Genomic DNA, 24,972 nt, shown 5'->3' on the forward strand with positions numbered 1-24,972 from the left:
ACCCACTCTATTGTACTATCCCGCCCTTTTTGTCACTTCAATAAACACCCTTGGACACAACGGAAGTTTCTGTGATTTATCATACAACAATATACAATGTCTGAAACTGCATTATCCTGTGCAAATGTCCTGTAATGTGTGAATCCATCCAACAAAAGTGTGCAAGCAATCTGTAGTTATCACATCAGTACACAGTTGTGACCACACCACCAACTGCAAAAAGATAAGCATAAGCGACAGTCAGTTGATAAGTGAAGGTAGTGCTTGTCACAACACAGCAGCCACACAGCACTTAACTGTAATGGAGGTATGAACAGAAGTACAGTCTTACCTGAGTATCAGTGGAAGTACTTCTGTATCATATGTGTCCTGTTGTCTACATCCTCCTCCTCCTCCACCTCCTCCTCACTGTCTTCAGTGTCCTCTGCTGCCACAGGTGCATTGTCTCCCCCCTCCTCCTGCAAGTAAGGCACATGGCGTCTGAGTGGAAAATTATCCAGCATGCAGTGAGGTGCCACTATCTGGCAGACCTTCTTAGGGGCGTAGAATGGGGAGCCACCAGTTACATTGAGGCACCGGAACCTGGTTTCAGTAGCCCAAATGTACGTTCAATAAGCCTCCTGGTACAACAATGTGCTTCATTGTACCTAATTTCTGCCCCTGTCCTCGGATTCCTCACTGGTATCAACAGCCAGGACAGGTTTGGGTAGCCGGAGTCACCTCGAAGTAGTGAGGGACACACATTACTCATGTACAGTGGCACATAGTACAACTTCAGGTGACATACATTAGGTGAAGACTCAACCTCACCTATGAGCCACACTCTCTGCCTCTGTAGTCGTGCCACCACCTGTGAGACACTGCTATTCCTCAACGCATAGGCATCATGCACAGATCCAGGAAACTTGGCAGTCACATGGGAGATGTAGTGATCAGCAAGGCACACCATCTGGCCATTTAAAGAGTGGTAACTCTTCCTATTCATGTAGACCTGCTCATTCGTCCTGGGGGGGACCAAGGCAATATGGGTACCGTCACTGGCCGCAATCACATGTCCCATGGCGTAGAATGCAGCCTTCACAGTGGGCAAATCTTCACTATGGGGGAATGAGATGTAGCTGCTCATGTGTTTTAGCAGGGCAGTCAAAACTCCTCCAAGCACATTTGAAAACATTGGCTTTGACATTCCTGCAACCAAGCCCACAGTCACCTGGAAGGAACCACTTGCCAGGAAGTGGAGCACTGACAGGACCTCTACTGCAGGGGGTATTGCTGTAGTACTACGGATAGCAGGAATCAGATCTGGCTCCAATTGTTGACACAGTTCAGGCCATAGTGATGAGACGTTCCTCCAGTGTAGCCAAGTCTACTAGGGGTCTGTACACGGGTGGTTGCTGCCTCCTCCGCAGTGGTAGGTATCTAGGTAAACCAAACATGAGATGTGTATGTGACTACAGGTAGTATGGACACACAATATCAGTACACAGAGCATGTATGTATGTAGACTGGAATTGTCCTGGTGTGTACCATCTATACCCATGACGCACATTTAATTGTCCGGCATGAGCACCAGCATTAGGAATTGACAACTGCCTATCCTGTATGCAGGGACAGGTGGAAGTGACCTCACTCTGCCGGCGTTTGGCATCATGGCAGAAGGCGGTCTGCACCGCTGTGCAACTCCTCATTGTTTAACATGGAGGTTTATGAGCACAGGAACCATTGATGATCAACGCCAGCAGTGACGGTGTTCACCGCCGCGGACGTGACCACCATTTTCTCTGTCCCACTTCACTTGATTCCTGACTCTCTACAGATTAAGAACACCACTGCGTGTGCTGCTGTGTCCTGTGTCTGGAACCCATAATGGCCCGTGCTACAGGGAAAGGGCCCCAGCTTTCACATCGGAGGAGTTGGAGAAGCTTGTAGATGGGGTCCTACCCTTGGCAGTTGTATGGGCCTCCAGACCAACAGGTGAGTAACTTATAGGTATGTTGGAAGACGATATGGGTGTATGCAGATGTATGTGTGTGCTGGCTGTGTATTATTTGGGGAGTGTATTTTTGCTGCATGCAATGCGTATGCAGAGGTACGGGTCAAGTGTGGGCTTGATGTGAGCTCAATGCAGTATGTAAGCCATTTCTGTTACAGAATGGAGTGCTGAGTTCATGATGTCCATTCATTTGTATTCCCTATGCAGGTCAGCGATCATCAGAAGAAAGAGTTGTGGCAAGCCATCGCCAACGACGTGCGGACCCTGGGGGTCCATAGCCGGCAGAGCACCCACTGCAGGAAACGGTGGGGGAACCTGAGACGATGGGCTCGGAAGACCGCAGATGCCCAGCTGAGGACGGCCTCCCAACAAGGGAGGGGTGCCCGTCGGATCCTGACCCCCCTAATGGCCCACATACTGGAGGTGGCCAATCCTGAGTTGGATGAGCGCTTGAGGCAGCACAGCAGCCACAAGGGAGTGAGTTACACACTGTGTGGTATACTTTTTTTGTTGTCTGCCATGGTGTTTGGGTGCAAGGGTCTAGTCAGTGGATGCCCCAATGTGCCAGTTTAGCTAATCTAGTGGAGTCCTGCTTAGCAATGTGGGGTGGTAGGTATATTTGATAATGGCAAGTAGCTGCCATTCCATTGCAGACATGGCTTAGTGAATCCCAGTAGGTGTGCATATGGGAGTGTTTAGGTTCATTTCTGCTGTTGTTCCCAGGTAATGGTTTGGCATTGTGGTACATACTGCATATTGTTAGTCCCAATGAGTGTTTGTGATGTGTATGCCATATGTGCTGTTGCTGTAATTGACCCCGTGCTCCCTTTCTTTCTCCCTCACCCGCACTCCTTTTCTCATCCTGTCCTTATGTGCATTAGCATCATCTGGCGAAGAAGCAGGGACACCAGCGAGTGGGAGAGCTGCAGCCTACGGGTCCCAGGAGGCAGAGTCCACCAACGCTGAGGGGACCAGAAGGGTGGGAGGGGAGCACCACATGGGAGACAGGAGCTGCAACATCTGACTCTGATTCCTCCTCTGATGGAAGTTCACTGGTGGTGATGGACCTCTCTGGGACCACCCCAGCTACTACATCTTCCGCCACCCCCCATACCAGCACCACCCTCCCAGTAGCCCCCCACCCAGTTGCCCATGCCCGCTCACCCAGGAGGGTGGGTGTCTCCTTCGCCCCAGTCACCTCAGGCCTTGCCCCAGTCAGCCCTGCTGCCCTCAGTGAGAAGGCTAGTGACCTCCTGAGATCCATCTCTGTAGGGCAGTCAACCATAGTGAATGCCATCCAGGGGCTGGCTTCCCAGATGCATCAATGCAATGCCTACCTGGAGGGCATACGCGGTGGCTTGGCTGCCTTACAGAGATCGTTTTAGGCTCTGGCTTTCTCTTTGACGGCAGCAAGTGTCCCTGGTTCTTCCGTCCCCCCGCCAACTACCTTTTCCCAGTCCTGAAGCCCTCCCCCCACCCATCCCACGCACACAATCAGACCAGCATGCACCCAAGACAGCAGACAGGATCGGCACAGGCATCACACTTCACTCCACAAGCGCACACACACAGCCAACACACGTAGCACATACAACAGCCATTACGTCCACTGTCTCCTCCTCTTCCTCCTCCCTCAAAGTCACATCAACACTCAAACCTGCAAGCACTACATCCTCAGTCCCAGATCCTGCCACCTGTACAACCTTGCCTACTGTCACCACTACAACAGACACGCAGACTAGCACCCATACATCACATGCGCAGTCACCACCATCACAACCTCATGCAGCACACCCACCTCGCTTGCAGACACCACCACAACATACATTCAAATGTCCTGTTTGTCCTCTCCCCCCGGTCCACACCCCTCCAAAGACACATAAAAGCTCCCACTCAGACACTCAACAGCCATTCACTTCACACACGCACACTGTTCATGCACCTGCAACCAAGTCCAGCACACCTACTCCTCCTACAACCACTCCCTCTGCCTCCACTCCCAAACCTCCTCACACAACCCTCCCCATTGAAAACATTTCCTTTCCAGCCTTGACCTCTTCCCTCTTCCTTCCCCCAGTCCTGCCCTAAGAGGAAGCTCCCTCTCCCCCAGCCCAGTACCTCCAGCTCCCAGTCCACTCATGTCCCTCCCCCTGCAGCTATACCTGCCACTAAGGGGCACAAGAGTGGCAATCTGGCCCCCCACTCCAAGAGTGCAGTGTCACCCCTGTGTTTTCATCACTAATGTTGCTTCTGAGGCCATGTGTCGCAAAGGCAGTGCCAGGGGTCGCAAAGGGCAAGTCAGTGGTCACAGCTGCAGCCGAAAATGGCATCCATGCTTGGTTGCCATCCGTTTAGCACTTCCTGTGAAGAAAAGGAGAAATCCTGAAGTTTTGGGGTTCTTTGTACTGGCAAATGGGCCCATTCATACCAAGATCTGGACACTTGTGACAACCCCCAATGCTCTGGTGAACCTGATTATTTGTGCTACAGCGACAACCGGCAATGTGAGACCTGCACTTCAAAGTACAGCATCAACAACCTGTGGTGACCACCAATGAGAAACTCCTGCAAAGTCAGTCCGCAACACCTGACAGGATCTTCATGAAAAAGTGATGACCATCCGCGACACCCGACCTGCTGTTTGTGCTACAGCCATGACCATCCGTGAACTGAACTCTTTACGCCAGACATTGAAAAGATACGTTTTTCAGCAGGACTAACTTGGTCCCTATATCTGGCCCGCACTCCATTGCAGCCAGCCTAAACTTTTGACTTTCACCCGGGCTTGCACGACCATACAATTGTGAGTGGCGTTTTGTGATTTTAGACACTATACTTACATTAAATCTTTTAAACTGCATATATCTGGGTCTGCAGGATGGATTATTGTTTTGGTGTCAATTTATTAAATGTACTTTATTTTTCTAAGTTGGTGTGGAATTTTTCCTGTGTTGTGTTTTCACTTTATTACTGTTTAGGTGCTACATAAATATGTTACACATTGCCTCTAAATTAAGCCTGACTGTTTTTTTGCCAAGCTACCAGAGGGTTAAGCACAGGTCAATTTAGTGACTTTGTGGCACAAGGATTGTTGGTGTTGCTAGAGAAGGGCTCACACCCACCTCAGCCAACAACACATTTTTTCACAGCGGTTGTCTTCATGAGAGAAGGGTTACACCCTGTCAGCAGTAATGTAGGATGAAAAAGACAATCTGGATAACTTGATCTAAGTTATAGGACATGGGCATTTTGAAAAAGCGTGTTGTGAACTCATCAGGAAAGCTGAGTGTTTTGCAGGATAATAGCTCCAATTACTGTTATATATATATATATATATATATATATATATCACAATACTGACTGTTATTGCCCAATCAGTCCTCCTATAGCTCAAGCAAACCTAGCAGATTGAAGCTGATTTCCATCGGCCTAGGGCTGTACGCAGTGCCAGTTGTATACCTTAATAAATATTTAGCACCTACAGCAATCTATCCAAGCACGGTACCCAATTTGCTCACAATTATCTCATGGAATGTTGCCGGCCTGTACAGACTGCTTCAGAAACCAGACAGTCTTGAATTTATATCAGAATATCTCAATAGGATATTATTTGCCATCAGTAACTTAGAGTCTGCAACCTATTAATTGTTTTATCAAGAATTCTCTAAACTGGCTATTTCAAGTAGTGCACATGGGAGGCCGACTGGAGGTTTAGCAGTATATGTATCAAATACTATCATGGTCAGTACAACACAGTTGAACATCGCCTGCGGATCCTTTCAAGTACTTATCCTCCATAACTTAAATATTAACAGCATAGAAAAAAATCGAAATTATTTTCATAAATGTTTCTTTACATATTCTTAACAAAGATAAGAAAGCAATAGTTTAAAAAAATCCTTGATGAGTTAGAATAATTATTTTTTCTCATCATCGGGTCGCAAACGAATCATTACGGAAAATTTTAACTTGGTCCTATTAGACAATAACCAACCTATCCCACATATCATTTTGCCCGTCCTAAAGGCTAACCTTAAAACGATAAAACAAGATTCACTAATAAAATGAATTGATAACTTTTTTAATAGCATTCGGCTACTTCCTCTCACAAGATGTAAAAAATATAACACAGTAGGAAATGTAAACTATTCCTCTCATGGAAGATGAGTTGTCTTTGATTACAATTATGTTCACCGTTTTCTTCTTTTCACATGCTCTGATTTTACGATCACAGAAAGATTTGACAGTGATCATTGCCCAGCAGTTATCGCTGACTGCTTCAAGAGCACGCGCTGGCTAACTGCCATTAAGCAGGTAAAATGAAAGCTCGGAGAGATTAAAGAGCATCATATGGAACGCACCAAACCTGGAAAGGCTAAAACCGTGACAAAACAACAAGGAGTGCCGGAAAATACAAGGCCTGTAATATAACAGGGTCTGACCTATTATTATAATGGCCAGCAGAAATAAAATCTCTGCAAAATAAAATGATTCCTGCCAATAATAAACCAGGTAACTATGAAGTACACCATAGCAAATCATAAGAGATGGTTCAGCCCGGAACTAAAACGCATAAAAACAAAATAGCAAAAAAAAGGGCCAACTTAACCAAAATAGGCATTCACCCCTCTTCCCCACTGCAAACCGAAATCCTTCAAATGGGATATGGGAAGAAAATATGGGAAGTGAAAAGGTGATACACCGAATCCCAGTAGTAAATTCTATTTAAAATAGCTAAAATGAAAAGATGAATGTAAGCTATTGAATTTTATCAATAAATTGGATAAGTTCCACTATGCTGAATTCGAACATGGAGTCTGTGCTGAATGTATGATGGAACATCGAATGCTGGAACCATGCATGCTTGAACAACGCGGTCGGAACAACGACTGCGTTGTTACTACGAATGCCTTTACAACGCATGCCTTTACAGCGATTTTTCGTTGTAAAAGCATGCCTAATAAAAGGCATGCGTGGGAACGGCATGCGTGGTTCTAGCATGCGCCCTCCCACCTGCCCTAAGGCTCAGAAGTACCCCACCCCTAAAACAAAACTACCCTAGATACCTCCCACCCACCCTGAGCTCTAAACTCTTCCCTGACCTCCCCCCCACCCTAAAAACAACCGATTGCCACCCTGTCCCTAAAAACAACCACCCCCAAAAAGCAAACTACTCAGACCCCCCCACCCCAAAACCACAAGTACCTGGACCCCCCACCCCCAAAAAACAAACTACCCTTATCCCCCCCACCCCCACAACCAAACTACCCCACCCCCAAAAACAGAAGTACCCGACACCCCCAACCACAACAAAACTACCCTGACCCCCCACACCTGCCCCTGAAAACAGAACTACTCAATCCCTGCCCCTAAAAACCAGAACTACCCGATCCCTCCACCCGCCCCTAAAAAAAAAAAACTACCCCAACTCCCCACCCCTAAAAACTACCCTCCAACCCTGCCCCGTCCCAACTTACCTGACTGCGTCCTCTCCTGATGCACTCTCCCTTTTTCTCTGCCTTAACCACGCATGTGCATTGTTCAGCACATGCGCGGTTAAGGCAGAGAAAAATTTAGTCATTGTTAAAGCAAGCATGGTTCTGCTTGCGTTGAAAATGTTGTCGTGGTTCCGGTGTCGTTGTTCCAGATGTTTCCCGTTTGTGCTATGGTATGGGAACACCATATACTGCAATTGTGCTCAGACAAGGACCCTGAATAAGATGTCACATTTACCTCGCATGAATATAGTACCAATTACAACAAAGAGTTTATCAACAAACAAAGTACAAGATTCACTTTAAAGCAGGGCAAACCAAGTGGCACCCCTGGACCAAACAGAGTACCTAACTAAATGTTAAAGGTTGATTTGTATTTTTGTGCATCATGGTTAACTCCTTTAAATAAAGTATAATTTCAGTTGTACCTAGTCACTGATTCCTGACATGGATCCATCCACCTCCCCTTTTTAAAAAAGGCAATCGGTCGGAACCAACCTGCTATTGCCTTACTACATGACAGGACACAGAAGCTAAAGGGTATGCAAGAAATGTACTAAAAGAATTAGAAGCATGGACAGAGAAAGATCGACTAGTTCCATTTTATCGGTCAGGATGTTGCACTGTACATAACATAGTGACAGTGTTGTTTTTGGCACATTGCACAAAAAAGTGGTCCTCTTTTTGCCTGCTTTATAGACTATTCAACAGGCTTTGATAAGGTGGATGGACATATTATGGTAAAAACTGCCTTCACAGGGAATTCCGGCAGTTTTATTGAGGGCTATAATATCCCTATGTTTGGACATTTGGGTACAGATAAAAATTGGTAAAGGACATGGGGTTTCAAAGAGAATACCCACAGATAGAGGCCTAAAGCAGGAATGTGACCTGGCTCCAGTTTCTTTCAGTCTTTATACAGATGATACCTGTGATTTATTAGGCAAAGCAAGATCATTTCCACCTAAAATACAGTATAAAATTCTGCAGTATGAAGACAACATCAAATTATTGGACCAAACATATTGGTTCACAAAAAACTTTAAACAAACTACAGGAGTACAATTTGAACATTGTGCTTACACTTAATGAACATAAATCAGAGGTAATGATCTCTGGGGAGGTACTCCGGGCCAGCAATTTTGCATTACACTGCTGCCTACAATTACCTCGGAGTCTGGTTGATAGAAAAATGGTACCCAAGACTTCACTTAGCAAATTTAAAACATAGAGGGGCCAGCCTCACTTTTGGCTGATGCAGATTTCATACCAAATTAATCAGCCCTACAGCCTATCCACTCTCAACTGTAGCTAGAGCAAAACTTGATCTGATCCAATGTAAAACCTATAGAAAATGAAAGATTTCAGAGTAACCATGGAGGAAAGTTTCAATTCTGTTAAGGACACGAAGGCGAAGACTATGCTCTGCTTTAATTTGTTTTTAATCTGCCTGTTTCAACATTTCAATTCACAGCCTGCTTGAAACACATTCCAGTAGGAAGATGTGAAAGGCTGGGAGATAGTTATATACATTAGGTGTGGGAGCTTCCCTTTTCGTACAAGTGTTTCAATGGTATGAAAGAGGCCTTTCTTAGCAGCAGTGAATGCTAGACTTCTGTGAGCCATTCAATGGTTTGTAAGCAGCTGTCTTTGCATGGGGCATGTAATGCCTCGGAAGCAAATTTGGCTTGCTGTCTAAAGGGAGTTCCAGTTCCCTTGATTAGACCTGCTTTCCAGGTGCTCTCATACTGAAGTTAATATGTTCCTTTCGAGCAGACTCAACGCTTTGTTGTTTCAAAAACATATGGCGCTTACATCTGTGCGCGAGACCTATACAGTTCAAGTCGCGAGGATATCTGCAGAGATTCAGTCCCTTTTAAGTACAAACTTTCCGAGACACTTTGAACTTGTGGGACAAATATTTAATGCGTAGGGTACAACTGGAATCGCGCATGTTTTAAGGCTGTTGGTTCTGGTTTCGATCACACCTTTTCCTCTATATTTGGCTTAATACCTTCAGCCATACACTCAATATTTTCGAGTGATTTCGGGGGATTTTCAATTACTTTGGCTATAATAGGTGGCATTCGGCTGTTGCTATTTTTCTGCACAATGGCTGTCCCTTCACAGGAAGGAGGACTGAAAGCGCTTCCACCAGCGTGACTATGTTGTGAACCCACGATGCAGTATTTCGCAGCACCACTACTGGAAGAACTGGAGTGCGACTGGTCTCTGTCATTTAGACCGGTTTTGGATTGTGTGCAGCGCGTGTGTTTCAATGCCTTTGGTGCCATTTTGACTGTGCACTGAAAGTTTGTCTATCTACGCGGTGCTTACTTTCCTTTGATGCTGATGTTCTCGCTGAGGGCTCATTACCAGACAGGCGTGCTGAAGGTGCGTTTGCTGCGGGAAGCTGTCTATGAGTTGCCCTTCATGGATAATGCTGCTCTTAACTCAACTTTGGGCACAACAAGGAATGCTGCTGCCTCAGCTGGAGCTCAGGCTCTGGAACATAAATGCTCTGTGGTTTTCCTTGGAACCGATTTGGATACTTTACCACCTGCTGCAGTGGAACATTTCCCAGCTTCAATTGTCCTGGATATAATTGATGATTTACAAGATGACATTGACTTTGAATTCGGTTTCATTGGTGCCACTGCTGATGTTTTAAATAGCCCGTTACCCCACGCTCAGGTGTCTTTTTAACTTGCCATTATTGACATTTATGTTTATATGCTTTTATGAATAGATTTTAATAGCTTTTTTATTTCATTTTTAGGCTTTCAGCTGGCAAGAGGAGGGTGTTGTATAGCTATTTTAGCCATATTTGAGACACGTTATTTTAGCAAACTAGGCCTGCCATTGTGCACTTTAGCCCAGTTACATTTTGATCAACATTGCTTTATTTTTCTAGCATTAGCTGCATTTGCGGTGTTTTTATTTTCTCTATGTGTTTGTTCTTTCGCCTAGGAAAGCATTATGTTCTTAGCACTGCATTCATTTCACTTTGAGCTTTCCTCAAGGCTGCAGTCAGATAGGGTTGCCGGCAAAAGTGGTACACTGCGATGTGTCTCCGACATTCACAGAAACATACACACCCTATTGTGGGGGCATTCTCTCAGAACATCAATTGTTTTATTATAAAACACTTCTCTGTCCCATACACGCTAGAGGGAGATTCCAGCCAGATGACCACGACTGCATGCTGATTGCTGAACGTCTTTGCTACAGCTCCTTGCTTGGACTGCCAAATCCCTGGCCTATATGAGGGGGGTGTCTTTCTAGACAACAGGCTTCCTTGCTCAAGTATAGGGGATGATGTCTTCCCAGGGGAAAAACCTGAAGGGTGGATTCGGGCTTATCACGCTGTGCTCTAATGTAGTTTAGGTAGGAAATATATATATATATATATATATATATAATGCCTAGTGACAGTATGGTGGAACTGTTTTTGTGTTTCACTCTCCTTGTCACAATTTTGATTCTAGTGTGTTTTCTCATCCTAGTTATTGCAATAAATTCCATTTTATCTAAGATGCAGTTACTTCAATAAACCTTATTGAACTATACTCTGCTTCTGTTTGTCTTTGCCTGTATGAGACTAATGTAACTGAGAGAAAAGGATGAGATCTGATCGACCACGATTCCCCTGAGGAGTCCTCTGTGTCATGCACCCGGTTGCCACAATCATCCGTGCTCTCTGGTGGAGACGAGGCACTGCTAGTTGGCCAGAAAAACCCGTATTAGGCCGAGAGGCATCACATGGTGTAGGATTGTACTCAGTACCCTACAATTCAGGTGATTCTGCCGCCCAAATCCAGTAGTCTCATTAGAATAATGAGAACCTACGTGACAATTACATTTTAGCAGCCTTCAACAAAATACAACAAAACTAACTTTCCCATATGTGTGAGGAAAAAGAACTACAGCAACACAAAAGAATGATGGACGGAGTGCTGAACAATGCAAACACTCACCACCAGTCACAGATCTGTGTTTAATCTATCATTTTTTTGCTCACCATGCCACCCCAGTTTGGACCCAGCCATATGCAAATCAGTCTTGACCCTGTTCCTCATGGGAACAGTCCAGCCCGAACTGCCAGGCCAGGTCCTCCCTGGACCATTAACAAGCATCCTGGGACCGGTTTCAGGGTATTGCCCTTCATCAGCCAGGCTAGCTTGAATCCAGTGGCACAGTGAGCATGGGACCCACGTCTGGGCATACCCTTCCCACTTAGGGCAACTTTAGCAACACAAAAGAATGATGGACGGAGTGCTGAACAATGCAAACACTCACCCCCAGTCACAGATTTGGTTTAATCCATCAATCTTTTGCTCACCATGCCACCCCATTTTGGACCTAGCAATATGCATATGAGTCTTGACCCTGTTCCTCATAGGAACATTTCAGCCCGAACTGCCAGGCCAAGTCCTCTGGACCGGAAGCAAGCATCCTGGAACCGGTTTCAGGGTATCACCCTTCATCAGCCAGGCTAGCTTGAATCCAGTGGCACAGTAGGTTGTTTCTGCAGGAGATCCACAACCTCCTGCTCTATCAAGGCCCCTTGGTTGTCTGCAGAAAGCAGCAGCATGGTTGAGAACACTAGACTTAAGTCCCATAAAACTCTATGTGGAAACCCTTGACGGTTTGCAAAACCCACGCGCCAGATGTGATCTTCTCCCAATTGTGAATGAACTGGGCCAACCTGCCTCCCACCATTAGTCAGGAAGAATGCCGGTCTCTCACCTACCAGGGCCTCGAGCTGTCCTTTGGAAGAGCCTCTAGGGGGTTATGACCGGGGTGTCCTCTGTGGGTGGCGAAGAACTTCCACTGATGGGGATGGACCTGCATCTTTCTGGAGCCTCTGGGAGGGCCATGTGTATAGAAGCAGCCAGCCAAGTGCCCTCTGGCACGACCAACCCGATAAATACATTTTGGGGTGGAATATCTTCATGATAGAACCTTGCCCCGTGTCCAGTGAGGCAAATGCGGCAATGAATTTTCTTAGCACCTGGATAAAGGGCTCTCTAAAAAGTCCTCCCTGTGCCACTGTCCTGGCCCCTGAGGTCGTCAGATCCCCTAACTTGAGGCCAACTTTAAGCAAAATGGAACAACGCCTCTTGGCGGACAGGGCGCAGTTTGCATTCTCTAGGAATATCACTGCGCGATGTGCCCAGCCTTAGATGGCCTCTGGGGAGATAGTCTTGAAAGAGGCCTTGGCCTCTTCTGCCAGATACAGAATCTTGGTGAGGGGACCATTGACATCAAGGAGTTTGACCTGGCAGGAGTGCCAGGACCTATCTATACCCTTCTTGGGGTCCCTGATAAACTTCTGTAAGAAGGTGGGCATATGGGAGTCTAACTCGGGGGTGAGGGCCACCTTACACGGAAGGGAGGGGTGGGGATATTTGGCTTTCAGGCATGCCCTGACTTCCTTATCTAGAGGCTTCGAAGGCAGCTTGCCACATATTTGGTGACTTTGTCTGCTGGGGTCCCATTCCAACGAGTGGGGATGAATGAGGTCATCTGGCATTAACATGCTTGAGGGTTCCCCAGCGTCCTGATGGTCTGGGGACCCTGAGGGGTCTAGACTGGGGAAGGACACCAAGGGCGTGAGGGGCCTGCCTCATTGGGCAACTCCACCTCATTGTCCTTGTTGGGGTCAGGGGACAAAGGGGGCGCATCCGGTGCACCAAAGGCATCTCCCATCGCCGTGGGTGCATGCCGCAAAAGAAACGCGTTAGAAAGCCCACAAGTCTACTCCTGTGTTGCCTTTGTGTTTGGCTGCTCGCCTCTGTGAGGGGGGAGCCCCCGGTAAGGGACAGGAGTCCTCTGACAAATGTAGGGCAACTGGGCAAGCATAAACTAGCTCCAGCAGACGGCGCTCTAGAGGCTGTACACCACATGGCTCTGCCTGGTGAATAGAGGCGTCCACTGCCTCACAAAATTCATCTATAGGAAGGACCTGAATGGACTGTTCTGCCACATATTCTTCCACCATAGCCTCTGAGGGTACCAATAGGGGCCTGCAAATGTGAGCGTGTGATAGATAGGTGCTGTGCAATAATATACCAGCATGAGGACCTGCCTAAATAATGGGCGCGGGGGAGGACCTGGCAATAGACACAAGCTGCGTAGGCTGTAAATTCTGAGTTATATGGGAGCTAGGCAAGGCTAATGTGGCAATGGGCAAGCCAGTCTGGTTTTGGGTCACACTGCTGGTGAAACGGGTCACTGCACTGGGGCCAACTCACCCAGAGCCTCAAAAGATGTGAGGAAAAGCTCCCTGGCCCCTGAAACAGCGATGTAAGATTGAGTATGGGCTGGCAATTGATATGGACCCTCACCGCGTGAGTCACGCTGCTTCCTAGAGTGTTGGAACACTTTTATTTTCAGATTTTACTCACCCAATTTGAAACAGGCGCCAGGGTTTCCAGGTCGTTTGGGGAAAGTGCAGACTCTGCAGGGATGCAAGCTTGTCAGTTACTCTTGATCTGACTAGAGCGCGTCCCCTGAAGAGCAACAAGACGTATCCGCAGATGCGCGCCACCTAGAGGCAGCCGGCTTCATTGCAATCATGCGGTCCCGAGGCTTCACAGCTGCCGCGAAAGGCGCGTTGAAGTGCGTCCCCACAGCAGCTGAGAGACGCGGCGCTAGTGCACAAAATCACATGCAATGAGAGAAGCGACAAAGATACTTAGCTAATTGATGGAGAGCAGGAAAGAAAGAGAAAGATATGCAGGGAACGTCTGCCTATATGGGAGGATCTGATTGATGATTGGTTGATTTGTTGTAGTTCTTTTCCATTAGACTCATGGGAAAGTTAGTTTTGTTGTATTTTGTTGAAGGATGTTGGAAGCTAATAAACAAAAGAAAGCGGAGAATAATCCTCGCCTCTGGTCCTGACATAGAATTGTTCCATCTGTCAAACAGCACATCGAGGACACAGCTGCAACTGGAGTTTGAACTACTAACGCAAGACTTAGCTGGCAGGGCAGTTTTTGTAATACTGCAATCTAGCTATCAACTCAGTAGTCGGCAGTTTAAAATATACCATTATATTATTTGAGAAAAAAAACAGCAAACCATGGGCCAGCTATTTGATGGAAGCGATTCAAGCCCTCAAAATCTACCATAAATGGGAAAACCAACCGACTAGGATGACCCTTAAATCTATACTTAAATTACAAGCAATAATGATCAGTCAAGAGAAAGATAAGCTTGGAGTTTACAAGAACAGATTCTCATGGAATCTCACAATTCATTAAATGCTCAGTAGTATTTAATGGAACATCTGCGCCAATCAGCACAGCAGAAAATCCTGAGAATTAGATTCTTGCTATTTCCAATAAAAGTTTAGATCATCATGAGACTCGGAAACGTATCTCGCTTTAAGACTCAAGATTGTGACTATAAATATGAGTTGTTTATTCATCTCATTTGCTGCTGTCAAACGATCAGTTCAAGAGCGGAAAATGTACATAAAACAGACAATGCTCATTAATAATTTGAGAAGCTGCAATGAGAAAGCAAGACATTGCCTGAACACAAAGAATATATATGAACTGTCATTAAGCAAAAAAAATCCTGCATCTTTTATAAGCTAATCCATTCAAATTCTAACTTCTTTTATTGGTCTTTAGTATAAATTAATCTGTTTCTCATGGAAAATAAGTACAATTTGTTGTAAATATTTCCTTGTTTTCTATCCAATGATTTTAACTAATCAAATGCAATTAAATGTTACAATTATATCAACGGCATCATTTTAATTGTGCTTGAATGTTATTTTGTGGATGAGACTTTAATGTTAGGGCACGTGTAGAAGAAGCAGAGTGCATGTGGCAGATAAGGATTTTGATATAGAAGTGGGGAGACACAAAAGAAGCTAAAGGGGAAGTTGTACTCTTGAACGAAACCTCTTGTTATGTGTTGCAATTCAGGTTGTCCTGGAAGCAATAAGCACGTGTTCTGTGCACATCCGAAAAGCCTTAGAATTCCCAGCACTGTTTTACACTGAAGCGTGGTGCAGTACTGATGATGCACCATGTTCTCAATATACCCTTATCAGTAAGGAAGGAAATGTCAAAGCAGTTTGCTCACTTCTGCAGATTTAGCCATTTCTTTAAACCAATGTAATTCCTGTTTATTAACAAAACCACCCGAAATTTATAATTCAGATGTGTGTTTTACTTCATGCTGATGCCTTGGGTGGTGCCTCACAGTGTGCAAAGATGTCGATCGGTTGTAATGTGCTTTCTTCTAATAACAGGCCCACTTATTGCCAACTCTGTTGCTTCATTGAGGACAAAACAAAAAGAGTCGGAATCTCACTTAGACCTTGAAGACACTGAAAGAAGACAAAATAAGAATCTGTACCCAGGTGAGTAGGATGTACAGCATGCACTTCACTGAGAGCTGCAAAAGAATGTGTGTCCTCTTCACCATCAGTCACATGCCTAAATACTGAAATGCACTCACATGTTGTATCTAAAATCACATATGCACATACTTCGAATACAGAAGTATAAAAGATATGGTGCAGAGTACCTCCTGTAGTTTTCTATCCATATTGTTTACAGTCTAGGCAAGAATAGCTGTGGGAAAACGGCGAGGGAGATGCAAGGCCCTGCGTACTGCCCCTTAAAGAAACGAATGAGAAAGAACGAAATGCAGCCATGTTTCCATAATTCTTCTGCACTATTTTGGAAGCACTCTGAGCCGTTGTTGTTATTGGGCATTGGCATAAAATTTTCATTTTTTTTTTTTTTTCTGACGTGATAAGTAAAACGGAAATGCAAATGAAATGTTTCCTAGGGTTCTAGTCCACTCTTACTATGAAGGCATTTACTTTATGAAAATTCATTGTTTAACCTCCCAAATTGACATGCAAGCAAAGAAAATTCCCCTGTCAAAATATAAATACCTTAAAGCTCAAACTGAGCAAATACTTACTACACAACAAACACATATACAAAAATATATAATTTATAAAATATAAACACATATTGTAATAAATAAAAATATTATACACACATAATGCACAACATAAATTGAACACACAACTGAACTCTGAATCAATACATAAATTTAAAATGTAAATTAATACATATGTTATTGGCATTTTCTACCATACATCATCAGATATTAGATCCATGCATATTAATGAAAATGTCTAAACCCCAATTTGGTGAGAAGTATGCTTTGTTTGCTCGTTGACGCGTTCCGATGGATAAAGTTATGGAAACCACCTTCTCCGGGACAATTAATTTGTATATATGTTGCTTAATTAAAATTCCAACAAATTATAAGAACATAAATCATATTACACAACATCAGTTATATACATATGACAAATCTTAATATTGATACATAGTTTTTGCACAGAAAACACATAGGGCCTCATTTTGAGTTGGCGGATGGGAAAGCCCATCTGCCAAACTCCCATCAGGGTGGCCGCCTGCGTGGCTACCTCACTACCAGAGGCGGAAATACTGTAGCCAGCAGGGTGCTCCAACACCCTCGCAATGTTCACTGAACATTGTGAGGGTGCCGGGCAGGGGGACCCCTGCACCTGTTCTCAGCCAACCTTTTCATGGTGCTGACCTGGTGGATTACTATCTCCGCCACTGCCAGGCCGCCGGGATCCATGATCCTGGCATAGCTGGCTGTCTCACCGCCAGCGTTGTAATGTGGCAGTCTTGTAATGACCCCATAGTCTAAAATTACTCCCCTATAAAGTTTAGAAGTAATTTCAATATATTATTGTGTAAACAATTTGATTTTAATTAAAGAGAGGAAGGAAGAGTGAGCGGGTGAAAAAGAGACAAAGGAAAACAATAAACAACCTCATCCTTGTGCGGGTCTATGCAAACAGCATTACTTCCTTCCAAAGCAACAGCAACAGGGGTTGCATACTTATGAATATTTATGAGTTTTCTCTTCATCTTTCACAACATAAATCGTATAGCATCCTTTCAATCATTTGAACAACATCTATGCCATTGTATACTCTGCTCCTGTCCAATATGCACAGTGTAGCTTAACCTACTAAATTACATCTTTAATCACCTATTTGGATAAAGCCTCCTCATACAACAAACATCCAGAAAGTAACACGCACGGTCCTCAAATTGAATAACTGTCAGCTGTATATAAGAGTAAAGAAGGTTTCCTATAAGTTAATACAAGCCCCATTAGTAATATTACATTGTAGTGGATGGAATGTATCTGGTGTGCATATCTTACTTACTCACAAGTATAACTGCAGGAATAATGAGCACCGGTGGTCAGTCCTATAAATCAACCGGCTTCTCCCACTTCACTGCCAATAACTGCTCAACAATTCCGTAAATCATATAAACAATACATTATTAGTGAAAACAAATATATTCCAGAACAACGTTAATCGCGATCCCATAAAAAAAAAACGAAACACCCTCAATACTCATTCAGGATGAGTTTGATCAAGCAGCAGTTCTAACTCCCACATTTTTCATCATGCAATAAAGTCCATGACATCTATATAATCAATGCCATTGGGGTGCAAATCTTATTAGCATTATGATTCTCACATGGCGACGCAGAACCTATGCAATTACTTTACACAAACCACAAAGTAAAAACGCCCACCCACCACCAGAGTACATGTGATGGTAACAACACCACGTAGTGCATAACAAGGCCTCAACGGTCCTTCCCTAGCTTGCCCTGTGATCTGAGGAGGGTCGCCTACAACTGTTAGTCAGAGGAGTCTCAAATATGTGGGGCAAGTCAGTTCCCTGAACTCCCCAAAGAGTAAGGGAAAGTACCAGAGCTCTCTCAAAGAGTCTCCTTGAGTAGTGAGGAACAAGGAAAGTTTCTCCACCCGCAGTGCATGCCATTGTCTATGAAGCCATCCTAGATGTGTTGGGAGTGTGTTGGTGCCCCCAGTGAGCGAGGAAGATTTATAAGGCTGCCCTTAATGCCAGTCCGATCTGTCGCCCCCTGAATGCCTTGAGTGTGAAAGTTAGGGGAGTAGGGAGTCCCAGGATGACATGCGCTGGGAATCATGAAAGCTGAGTGTCAAGGTGAGTGTCATTATCACTCAGGATTCCTTCTGGTAGGTGTATCAATGTCCCAGGGGTGCCACAGTGCCTCCAACAAGCATCGCTTTGAGTAGGGTCACCTTTCTGCAAACGTACTGGGGTAAGGTACCAATACGTGGTGATTTTTATGGCTGTTTCAATACTGGCTGTGTTACGCGCCATATGTCATGCTCTATAATGCGCCTTCCACTCCTTAGTCATGAGCATCCTCCCCAGTCCCACTTCCCAGCGAACTTGGCCTGGCGAATTAGACGACAGGGAGGATTGTTGTAATATGTCATACAAGTTGGAGTTAAGGTGCTTGTCTGTAGTCTTACAGATAGCGCATACTCTCTGACTCCGGGAGTGCACAATCATCCCTCAGTCGCTTGAGGGAAAGCAGGTCCTCCTCATCGAATAAGTGTCCAGCAGAGTGACGGCCAGCACTTAGCCAGTGACAATCTGAGACCTGATTTAGGCCAGGCGTGAAAGCTGCGTTACCCACTATGGGAGTCAGTGGGGAGGGGAATGTGATGAGGCCCCCATGCTGTGCAGTCAGGTTCCTTACTTTCAGAATTGTGGGAGTGAACAGTGAGGAATAAAGGCCCCATGGTCTCTGCTGTCGTGTCAGGAATGGAATCTTCCAAAGGGAGGTGCCCGCAATTGCTCTGTCCATAAACAACCAACATTTGTCAGATTGATTCCTTGACCACTCCACCAGGTAGCGGAGTTGGGCTGCTTGATAGTATATTAGGTTGTTAGGAATGCCCAGACCGCCTTTCGGTGGCGACTGATAAGTCAAGGCCCGATCATGCGTGGTCCCTTCTCTGCCCACACAAGATGATGTATTTAGCTCTGTAAGACTTGGAGCATACAAGGTGGGGGCTCGATTGGCAATGGCCTGAGAAAGAAATCGGACTCTCTGAAGCACTATCATCTTTATGGTTGTTATCCCTCCCAGACACGAAAAGGGGTAAAGTTTCCATTGTGCCAGTTCTCTCTTTACTTGCTGGCTGGAGGAGGGTTCCATAATTCAGAGTCGATCTCTCTCGAATGGTTGGGGCAAGCTGTATGCCCAAGTATGGGATGGCAGTTGATTGCCATTGAAACGAATATTGGCTTGCAAGGAGCATCACTGTCTTTGAGGGGAGCGAGAGATTGAAGGCCTTGGATTTCTAAATATTTATCTGAAAGCCTGCCGCTCTGCTGAATGCCCCAGTCTCCTCTACAAAGGTGGAGAAGGCTGTTTGGGGGTTGTCCAATGCGACAATAACATTGTCAGCGTAAAGGGCAGGGGCATACTTCTCCCCTCCAAAAACAATGCCTGTAATGCTTGGATTGTCCCATACCCGCTGGGCAAAGGGCTCCATATGGAGAGCAAACAGCAGGGGTGGAAGTGGGCACCCCTACTGTGTCCCTTGAAGGATGGGAAACAGAGACAATATCAGGTCGTTTACCCATACAGTAGCCCTCGGTTGACTGTAGTTACTTGTGATCCGGGCTCGAAATCTAGGCCCAAAGCCCAAATTTTCCAAGATAGCCTCCAAGTATGGCCAGTGGACATGATTGAATGCCTTCTCCACGTCTATGGCCAGAAGCATAATTCCACGTTGGGAATGTTTTTGGCTTAGTCCAGCAAGTGTAGGATTCACTTGGTATGGTCACCACACTGTCTTTGAGGGATGAATCCCATCTGATCTGTTAGGCCTGGCATCAGGGGATTCAGTCGAGATGCCAGAATTCCAGTGAGCTGCTTGTTATCCACATTCAGGAGGGATATCGGTCTGTAGGACCCACATTGCTTGGGATCTTTCCCCGGTTTGGGGATCACCACAATAGATGCCTTTAACATGGAGGGCGGTACTGTACCCGGTACAATTATCTCATTAAATAGTCTGGTCAAGATGGGCACTAGGCTATGACAGAACGTTTTATGAAACAGGGCTAGAAAGCTGTCTGGTCCTGGAGATTATAGAGGCTTTAATCTTGTGATAGCTGATATAACCTCCTCTATTCTGATCAGGCGATCCAAAGACTCTGCCTGTGCAGCTGTCAAGCAAGCCCTGCGGGGGCTTCTAAGGTATGAACCTGGACCCTCCCCTCTATGGGTCTGGGAAGAATAAACATCCTCTTAAAAGCTACAGAAGGCAGATGCAATAAGGGCATCTCCCACTATTTCAGTGCCATCATGGGTCAAGAGAGACTCAACCTCCATTGCCTGTTGGCCAGCAGATGTCCACATTTATTTCCTCCTACATAGAAGGAATGACAGAGTCTAAGTAAGGCATATTCAGCCTTGTCCATATCCAAGCCAGCAAGTTGTGCCCTGGCCTCTTCTATCTGTCTCAAAATGTGAGGCGCGCCGGTGCACTTGTGTATTCTCTCCAGCTCTAGCACTTGTTGACCCAACAGTTCCCTCTTTTCCCTCCAAAATTTGTTATCAACGATGGAGACTGCTATAAGCTCACCTCGGATCACTGTTTTTAGTGTCTCCCATAGAAGGGAGATGAAAGTGCCCTCCGTGTTGTTGATTTCTAGGAAGTTGGTAATGGCTTGGGTGGTCTATTCCACCACCTTGGGCCTCTGGAGGAGAGTTTCTTTCATTCTCCATGGCTGAGATCTCTGCTGCAAAGGTGGTAGATCTAATACAAGAGAAACTGCTGCATGGTCTGAGAGGGAGTGGGGCTCTATCTCTGTGCAAGTTCTAGGTCCCCGTGGATCTCAAAAAACGATACAGTCAGGGTTATATCTTGTGGGTATAAAGTGTGTAGTCCTTCGATATGGGGTACAGTTCTTGCCATAGATCCCTAAGCCCCAGTTCCTTTACCCACCTAGGCCCCCCTCTGAGGATATAGCGCCGGTCCCCCCGTATTGAGACTCAGACATGTCAAGCTTGTTATGAAACACTAGGTTCAACCCCCCCTGAGCACATTCCTGTCATGATTAGACATAACCTTCGCCAACCCTTGGCGAATGAATGTTTTTTGGTCGTCGTTGGGCGTGTGCAGGAAACCCACTATAAAAAGGTGATTCCCACATGTGCACCCTGTGCGCCAGCAGGGTACTTTGATCTCCGCCAGTTTGTCACCCACCTTCCCCCGGAAGGAGCGAGAAACTAGGAGAGACACTCCAGCAGATTTTCTTTTATATATCTTTATTTATGCTTTTATGTTGTAACCCTTAAACAAAATGCAATTACGTTGTAACACTTTACAGTTTTAGTGTATATTCAGTGATCAAATACTATCCAACATGTAGATTTTCTTACTACACCAGTGGGTTCAGCCAAAAGCATTACTATATAATGAGGACGCTCCTGATATCCTCCCGAGCCCTCCACCTTTGATCCTTTGATACAGTTTATATCTCCTTCACCCTATGGCACTTATAGCACATCAGGAACTTGCTGCATATCCATTGGGGTTATCTCTATCTGTGCCCTGAGTTCTGCCTCCCTCGGGTTCTCCCATTTCTTTACCAATTAGGTATTTCCTATAAGCTCCCCAATATTGTTTAGGTCTGCTGGTTGGAGGAGTTAGCTCATTGTGTCAGTGTGCCATTCCTTTACCATCTGTAGTGGCCCTCGATCCCATCTCATGGCTATCCTACGCTTAGCCAATAACAGCCCCTTAGATATCAAGTGTCGATCAACTTTCTTCACCTCCCTATCATAGCTTAGCAGCGCCAGGAGGGGTGTGCGCGCCAGTTGCTGTCCTCCTATACTTTCTGATTCTGCAAATATTTAACCCCAGAATGGTTGTATGCCCCTACAAGACCATGCCATATGTAAAAAACCTGCCTGTTCTTCACCACATCGAGGGCAAGTAGCCTCTTTACGCAATCCATATTTATAAAGTTTGAGGGGTGTAAAGTTTACCCTATTTATGTATTTGAAGTGTATCAAGCGGGGCATGCTGTTTAGGGAGATCCTGGATATCATTGAGCAGCAGTATCGCCACTGCTCGTCAGTTAATTGTATCCCCAGATCTCTCTGCCATTCCATTCTAACCTTTATCAGCTCGTTCTCACGTGTCTTCTGCATATATGATTAAAGTCTAGACACTAACTGACTGGGTTGCCTATCCGTAATAATCATAGAGAGAGACTGCATGTCTGGTGGTTCCTGCAGCTCCTCGCCTAGAATAGCACCTATTGCGTGTCTGGCTGTGTAATAGTGATATTGCATTAGTGGGGTCGGTGCTTGCACCCGCTCTTTTATCATTGTCGTGGTGCGCATACTGCCCTCATAGAAAAAATCTCTCATTGTCTTAATATTTAATGTGTGCATTGCCTCCACTGCTTTTTTGTCACCCCCCAACGCATACCATTCACACCACTCCAGAGGCACGTGAGGGGAGTCGAACAAGGAGAGCCCCTGTTTGGTCATTAGAAAATGCCAGGCATGTACTGCAGTGTTTTAAGGAAGCAAACACCCCGTACCGGTGGGACGCTGGTTGAAATATCCTAATAGGCAAGGGATGTGGGGCAGCCATCTTGCATTCTAGTTTTAGATATGGCAATTCCTGAGAGCCATGTATCCAGGTGTGGGCAAACATGGCATGGGTTACCTTATAATGCGTCTCTAGATCAGGTGCATTGAGTCCACCCAACTGGTATGGCAGGGTCAACACCCGCCACTGCACTCTCGGCTGCTTTCCTGCCCAGGCTAGTATTTTGAGTAGGGTCCACAAGGTTGCAAAAATTGCCCTCAGCAATAGTGTCGGGTGGGCTCTCATTATCCTAAATGAGACTACTGGATTTCTAGGTAGCAGGATCGTTCGCGGTGTGGGGGACTGAGTCTAACCCACTTGGAAGGACCTCTGTCACCCTAAATCCGGTTTTGCTCCGGCTAACTAGCAGTGCCTCATCTCTCCCATGGGGAAGGGATGATTGGGCAGCCGAGCGCATGACATCTTTAGAACTTCTCAGGGAAGTCGTGGTCACTCAGATCCAAACCAGCTCTCTCATTTACAGTATGATCTCATATACAAATGACAAAGGCAGTTTAAGTTTTATATATTGTTTTAATAAAACGACTGCATTTTAGATATTAACCCCTTCGCTGCCAGGCCTTTTCCCCCTCCTGTGCCAGGCCTTTTTTTGCCTATTTGGGGCAGTTCGCGCTTAGGCCCGCATAACTTTTTGTCCACATAAGCTAACCAAGCCAAATTTGCGTCCTTTTTTTCCAACATCCTAGGGATTCTGGAGGTACCCAGACTTTGTGGGTTCCCCTGAAAGAGGCCAAGAAATTTGCCAAAATACCGGGAACATTTTGTTTTTTTCAAAAAAATTGGAAAAAGTGGCTGCAGAAGAAGGCTTGTGGTTTTTCCCCTGAAAATGGCATCAACAAAGGGTTTGCAGTGCTAAACTCAGCAGCTTCCCAGCTTTCAGGAACAGGCAGACTTGAATCAGAAAACCCAATTTTTCAACACAATTTTGGCATTTTTCTGGGACATACCCCATTTTTGCAATTTTTTGTGCTTTCAGCCTCCTTCCAGTCAGTGACAGAAATGGGCATGAAACCAATGCTGGATCCCAGAAACCTAAACATTTCTGAAATGTAGACAAAATTCTGAATTCAGCAAGGGGTCATTTGTGTAGATCCTACAAGGGTTTCCTACAGAAAATAACAACTGAAAAAGAAAAATATTGAAATTTAGGTGAAAAAAACATAAATGTTTCTCTACGTTTTACTCTGTAACTTTTCCCTGCAATGTCAGATTATCGAAAGCAATATACCGTTACGTCTGCTGGACTCCTCTGGTTGCGGGGATATATAGGGCTTATAGGTTCATCAAGAACCCGAGGAACCCAGAGCCAATAAATGAGCTGCACCCTGACGTGCGTTTTCATTCTATACCGGGTATACAGCAATTCATTTGCTGAAATATAAAGAGTAAAAAATTGCTATCAAGAAAACCTTTGTATTTCCAAAAAGGGCACAAGATAAGGTGTTGAGGAGCAGTGGTTATTTGCACATCTCTGAATTCCGGGGTGACCATACAAGCATGTGAATTACAGGGCTTTTCTCAAATAGATGTCTTTTTTACACACTCTCCTATATTTGGAAGGAAAAAATGTAGAGAAAGACAAGGGGCAATAACACTTGTTTTGCTAATCTATGTTCCCCCAAGTCTCCCGATAAAAATGATACCTCACTTGTGTGGGTAGGCCTAGCGCCCGCGACAGGAAACGCCCCAAAGCGCAACGTGGACACATCCAAATTTTTGGAAGAAAACAGAGGTGTTTTTTGCGAAGTGCCTACCTGTAGATTTTGGCCTCTAGGTCAGCCGGCACCTAGGGAAACCTACCAAACCTGTGCAGTTCTGAAAACTAGAGACCTAGGGGAATCCAAGGAGGGGTGACTTGCGGGGCTCGGACCAGGTTCTGTTACCCAGAATCCTTTGCAAACCTC

General features: G+C 45.4%; 1 protein-coding gene across 5 annotated transcripts in view; it reads left to right on the forward strand.

Moving 5' to 3' along the window:
* The window catches only part of LOC138299162 (zinc finger protein 614-like), a 143,072-nt gene that overhangs the window by 26,648 nt on the left and 91,452 nt on the right, over nt 1–24,972 (forward strand). For all 5 annotated transcript variants that reach the window (XM_069237245.1, XM_069237234.1, XM_069237262.1 and 2 more), the window contains exon 3: nt 15,764–15,874. In XM_069237245.1, coding sequence (XP_069093346.1) covers nt 15,764–15,874 — 111 coding nt within the window. The remainder of the gene's footprint in view (nt 1–15,763; nt 15,875–24,972) is intronic.

This window comes from Pleurodeles waltl, chromosome 1_2, assembly GCF_031143425.1.
Source record: "Pleurodeles waltl isolate 20211129_DDA chromosome 1_2, aPleWal1.hap1.20221129, whole genome shotgun sequence".
NCBI lineage: Eukaryota > Metazoa > Chordata > Amphibia > Caudata > Salamandridae > Pleurodeles > Pleurodeles waltl.